Source organism: Neomonachus schauinslandi, chromosome 5 (assembly GCF_002201575.2).
Source record: "Neomonachus schauinslandi chromosome 5, ASM220157v2, whole genome shotgun sequence".
NCBI classification, from domain to species: domain Eukaryota; kingdom Metazoa; phylum Chordata; class Mammalia; order Carnivora; family Phocidae; genus Neomonachus; species Neomonachus schauinslandi.
In genome coordinates this window covers 78555697-78561756 of record NC_058407.1, presented here as the reverse complement: position 1 = coordinate 78561756, position 6060 = coordinate 78555697, and the positions used below count along the sequence as shown (strand labels likewise).

The 6060-nt window shown below is 44.3% G+C and overlaps 1 protein-coding gene across 1 annotated transcript; it reads right to left on the bottom strand.

The window, feature by feature from the left end:
• Positions 1-1274: 1274 nt before the first annotated feature.
• On the bottom strand, positions 1275-2637 carry C5H12orf71 (chromosome 5 C12orf71 homolog). Its single transcript, XM_021690466.1, has 2 exons — positions 2107-2637; positions 1275-1589 (listed from the first exon to the last, which is right to left on the bottom strand). The coding sequence occupies exons 1-2, from the start codon at positions 2635-2637 to the stop codon at positions 1275-1277; spliced, it is 846 nt and encodes a 281-aa protein (XP_021546141.1).
• Between the last annotated feature and the right edge of the window lie 3423 nt (positions 2638-6060).

Sequence of the window (6060 nt, the reverse complement as noted above, 5' to 3'; positions counted from 1 at the left end):
CTCATACAGACTATCACCTGTAGCCTGTTCTAGTCATATGTTTACATGGCTTTATCTCTTGACTAATGAGCCGCCTGAGCCCCAAGGATGGATTTTGTTTTTGTAAGTTAGAAAAGTACTTGGCACGTCTATGTGCTAAATATTTGTGGAAGGAAGGAAGAAAGAGAAGAAGGAAGGAGAAAAGGGAATTGAAATTGAAGAAAGGGAGGAATTTGAGATCAAAGAATCCCATGCTTTAGGCACATGAACTCTGCAGGTCATGTAGGCTGGTAGCAAAAGCTGAAGAAGGAGGGCTCTCAGGTAAGCCTGTGGGTGGATAAGGAGAGTGGTAGTGGTCGTGGGGAGGGGAGTTGATATCAGTAAGAGGGAGAGGTCAGAGCAAAAGGCTGAGAGATGAGTACAGTCTTCCTTAAAGAAGTTGAAATTTAGAGGAAAGTTTACTGCCAATTGTGAAGGAATTTCAGAAGACACAGTGGGGAATGGACTGGGAGAGGACTCGCTTGAGTCAAGATCTGCAGAAACCCATAACTTTGGGTAAATATTGCTTCTGTGTGGGAGATATTTCCATGAGAATTACTCTTAACCTCTCACTCTGGGATGTCCCTTGGATTGAGTTTTCTGGGGAGATCCTCTGGAAAATGAATAGCGGCAGCAACAATGAAATTATCATTATCTCCTTAGTTCTTGCAACAACCCTGTGAGGTTCATATTATCTTCCCCATCTTCTGAACGAGGAGGGTTAGACTTGGAGTGGTTAAGTAGATTCCCAATCCTCACATTCCTCCTGAGTGAGCCACTTATTCTAGCCAATGCAGCCCACACTAGAACCAGTGATGTCCCCTGGGAACATCAGATCCGCCATCTGAACTCCTGAAACACTGCCAAACTGAAATCCACTCCCTGAGTGACTCAGTATCCTCTGCCAATTGTTCGAGCCCTAGAAGTTCAACTAAAACCACACTACCATCTTGGGAATCTGATGGGTTATACTGCTGCCTTCTGAAAATGGGCATTTGGGTTAATATTAAGATGAAAATATTTAAAATTAGAGTAAAATACAGTAAGAAGGGAGGAGGAGAGCAAGAATGCCTTCAAATTAGGAAGGACAGTACTACTTAAAATTCACAGAGAATATTCATCAGTCTTCTAGACAACATACAGACTTTCAGCCTGAGTCAAGATGGTGGGCTAGAAGAGGAAGACATGGATAATAAGAGTATGTGTTATATTTATTAGAAAACAGTTAACTCATGGGGATTGTAGAATAGGGGCTATCAAAAGGTTAAAACATCTGGCGATAGAGGGTGTCTAAATTCGAGGGCATCTTGAGGTTGGATTCTCTTGCTTCTGTGAGAGAGTCTTTTCTTTTGTGCCAGCTGTTGGGGTCTCTCAGTGGCCTCCTTGGGGTGTGGTCTCCTGAGAAGCGAGGCGAGGACTTGCTGTCTTAGCCAGCGGAAGACCCCCCTGAAGTTCACACAGGAGAGGGCCTGTGTGCTGGAATGAGCGTCCTCCTCCTCTAGCTGACCCGATGAGACCGAGGAGGTCTCTATAGTGCTTGTCCTTTGGCTGCCAGTTGTCTGGCTTATCATCTGCCAAGAAAATGAAGGAGTTAAATATGCATAACCCAGACAACAATGGGGCCAATATTTACCCACTTACCGAATTCAAATCCTTTTGTCAAAAATAATCCAACTATAAATGCAAAATTTTAATACGTCAATGAAACACACAGGGCCGGGGGGTGGGGATGGGTATCATAACTGTTAGTCTTTTCTTAACTTCCCTCCCCTCTTTTCTCCTTCAGTGCTCCTCAGTATTTTCCCTTCAACTCTACCCTGACCCCTTTCCTTGCCTTCTCTCTCCATCTCCGGGCTGTGTCAGACACTGAGGGAGTCTGGCCTTGCTTCAGAGCAAGTAATGCTCCATGCATTTCAAACTGGGCCCCCAACCAGGTCCATCCCCTTTTTGCCTGTGAGGCATCTCTCTGCTCACCTCAGCAAGTTCATGTTCCCGAAGTCTTGGAGGAATCTGTGGAAACTGGATGATCCCTTCATGTTGGCAGGCGTGGGGCAAGTCCTGACAAGTATCATGTTCTTGATGACTGACCTGAGCTATGTCTGGAGGGGGACTGCTGAACAACTGGAAATCTTCCTCCTGAGCAGATCCAGGGAAGGCAGAGTCACCACCTTCCTCATCTTTCTGATGTTCTAGAAATTTCTCAAGCTTTTGCACTAGACTGTCCAGTTTGCTGAGAGTCAGTTGTGTGTTCTCTTCGGGGTACTTGTCTATCCACTGATTGCTTCCAGTTATGTCCCAACTGGCTATGGAGTCTGAATTGTTAGAGCCTATGTCAGTATCCCAGGCCAAGGTGATGCTGAGTTTGCAAAACTGCTTTGGGTCGTCCCGAATTTGGTCTCGTCTCCTCAGGAGTCTGCCTGTACTTTCAGTCCTCCACGTCCCTTGGATAGGAGGGACAAGGATTGAAGGACCCTTGGGAGACATGTCTTCACAGGAGATGGTGTTCTCGTAAGAGAAGGTGTCTTCACAGGGGAAATAACCCACAGAGAGGCTCAGGTTTGATTCAGAGCTGCAGGCTGTGCTGTCTGATCTGTCGCTGCTGCAGGATGAGTGTGCCATGTTGTTCAGGGACTCAAATCTCAGGTCTCTCTCAACTCAGGAATCTTCGAAAGAAAGGAAAAAATAGGTGGGACTGGGGAGGAGAGGGAAGTCATGATACTTAAACAATAACATTATTCATTCCTTTTTCTATTTGTAACTATGCCATTCCGGTAGAAGTTCTTCCTATTTTCGTATTCTTTAATGAAGGACAAAAAAGGCCACCCCCTCCCTTGAAGAAATGTCTTTCTTTGTATGACAACCCTCTCGACTAATCCTCCCCACCTGCTACCACTCGTCATCTGTCTTGCTGCAGTTGAAACAACTTGCGTTTTAAAAGAAAAAATGATCATTGTATAAAATTTGAAAAACACAGGAAAGTATGAAGATGAAATTAAATATGCTTATGATCCTACTGTCCAGAGATATGGATAACCATCACTGAAAACATTTTGGTGGATTTTCTTTTCTTTTTCTTTATACGGACATATATGTGTACCTGTGTAATTTGTACATATACATACACACATATACATATATGTGGATGTCACATCAGGTATTGAAGCTAAGATTATTATATTTTGTGGCATACCCTACAGTAAACATGTATATGGCTATTTTGTCATTTTTAACGACTTTCTTATTGATGACCATTAAGTGGTTGTTATTGTTTTAATAAATCTCCAGTAAACCCCCTTATCAATAAATCCTTGTGTCTCCCTCTATATTATCTGTGGCTTTAATGGATCAAAGATCACGGATAGATTAAACTGGAGTTGATGTCAAATTGCTTTCCAGAAAGGTTATAGCCATTTAGATGCCCATCCTCCCACCATCTGTTGGCACTTTTTAGTGCAGCTTTTTCTGTGATGCCCCAGTAGGTACATGGGGATGGGAGAATACACACACACACACAGTGTCATGCCCTGCTCTGGTGACTGCCCACATGAAAAAGGTGCCGCCGGCTCCTGAGCCCTAAACTGGGGATGTTAGAAATCCTTCAGGTCCTGACTCACAGTGGCTAGAAGTCCAACTGCCAGAAGTCTGTGTTCTGGGACTGTTGGTTACTATGGCAACACAAGGCCCCAAGTTAGAGTCAGAAATGTGGGAAGAGAAAAAAAAGGGATATAAAGCCACAAGAGCTATCCCCTTCTAGCATTCTATTCTGTGCTCATCCCGTTTTGGGCTGAAGAGGATCCCCCTTGAGGGCAGAAGAACAAATGCGATGGCAGGTCTTTCCCTCCCATCACATGACCGTGGAAGATGGCTCCTGTCTTAAGGGAGTTTAGAGCCCGCTTGCTGAGGCGGACCTAAGCAGCCTGTTATAGGACAGAATGGTAAGTGCAGCAACAGGACGTAAAAATAATGTCAGGGGAGAATGAAAGGACCAGCCAGGGTGAGATTGGGGTGGGGATGTCAGGAAAGGCCTCTTGGAGGGGAGTACTTCTGATCTGAGTATTTATGAGGGAGTAGAAGTTAGTGAGGTAAAAAGGGTAGAGGGGGCGCCCCGGGTGGCTCAGTCGGTTAAGTGTCTGACTCTTAATTTGGGCTCGGGTTGTGAGATCAAGACCTGTGTAGGGCTCTGTGCTGAGTGTGGAGCCTGCTTAAGATTCTCTCTCTCTTCGTCTCCCCCTCCCCCTGCTCGTGCTATCTCTTTCTTAAAAAGGTCGGGGGTGGGGGGGGGGAGAGGAGTTACCGGAGAGGGCCTTTCCGACAGAGGGGACAGCTTGAGCAAGGACACCCAGGTGAAAAACAGCTTATTGTTTGGGGAGATCAAGCATGATGAGGTAAATGGGGGTCAGTGAGATCATGGAAGGCTTTCCACCCCTGTTAGGGAGCTTGGATTTTATCCTGTAAGGCTGTAGTCAGGATGGTGGTATTCATTTATCAGGCATTCTTCCAGGTAATTCAGAATATATTGAAATACTTGGCACGATTAAAACAAAACTTACAGTGAACTTGGCAGCATGGATGTTATTGGTTGACTTTCATGAGAATAGGATCAGTAGGTTTGCACGGCGTTGAGGAATGAGAGGAAAGGATGTGAGAACAGTGAGTACAGACTATAGAAATGTCTGAATGAGAAAGTAAGAGAAGGAAGCAGAGTCAAGGTTAGTTTCTGCACCCACTCCCCAAATAAAAAAGGGGCAAGGAATCAATACAGGGGGGAGAGTTTTAAAATATAAGAGATTGCTGCTTTTGGAGAGAGTAAGGGTGGGATTCATGGCATGGGTAGAGGGATGGGTTATCCCCTGATATTAGAAGGAAGAAAGTGAAGATGGATATAGAGAAATTTGTAAGAATGCAATGCTGAAGACCTCCATTTTCTTCTTTGAGTTTCCCAGCTAGGCTTTTGTCTTATTGCAAGATTAAGTCTGCATTTTACACCAATTCTGTTAACTGGATAGATCTCTGTCCAGTTCTGTTAACTGCCTCCAGTAACATGAGGTGTCTTGGTCCTTCTAGAGTTGAAAGCAGTATCCCTTCTGTTCACCAAGCTCTCCTACTTCCCAGGCTGCTCTTCCCTTAACCACTGTTGTGAACCCTTCCCTTTCCAATGGCATCATGAAATTATTTGGGAATTGGTCAGATCATAGCTCCACAGTGATCCAATCTGGTCACTTTGCCTTCACTGCTATAGTGTTCTCAGTGGGTAAACCGTAGGTGGAGATAGTAAATCTTTCATTGTTTCCAAATGTGCAATTCTGAGGACAAATGTGGGTCATATAGGATCAAAGGCTCTCAGTTGCATAGACTAAACCAAAAAAACTTCTACAGCAAAATCATCTTGATAAAGTCAGTATAGCAACCTCCAGCCTGGTGTAAACTGTGAGGCTATATGATACTGCTTTTTGGCCAAGTCAGTGATTTTCAGGAAGGGACTAGGGCACCTACTCAGTTTCCTAGAGATAAAGCCTATGTGTACTTTGAACAAGTATATTCTTAAATTAACATTGCTTAGATTTGCTTTTGGTCCGTTTTGTAAAAGTTTTAAATAGCGTTAAGAGAAACCATAGGGTTTTTACATTTATCAGAAAAAACACATGGATTTAAACACACACACACACACACACCAAAAAAAAGCCAAGAAATACAAGTCTGACTTAAAAGAACCTCTCAACTCATTGGAATCTATCAGTTGCTTAAGATCCTTTCCAAATATTTTTCTTTATTTCCTTTTAACAAGATTACATTTTTTTTAAAGATTTTATTTATTTATTAGAGTGTGCATGTGCATGAGCAGCGGGAGGGGCAGAGGGAGAAGCAGGCTCCCCGCTGAGCAGGGAGCCCGATGTGGGGGGGGGCGGCGCTCTCGGGGCTCGATCCCATGACGCTGGGATCACCAGCTGAGTCGAAGGCAGATGTTCAACTGACTGAGCCACCCAAGTGCCCCTAACAAGATTACATTTAAAGCTTGCTGTGCCTCAGGTTTTTCACTGTTGT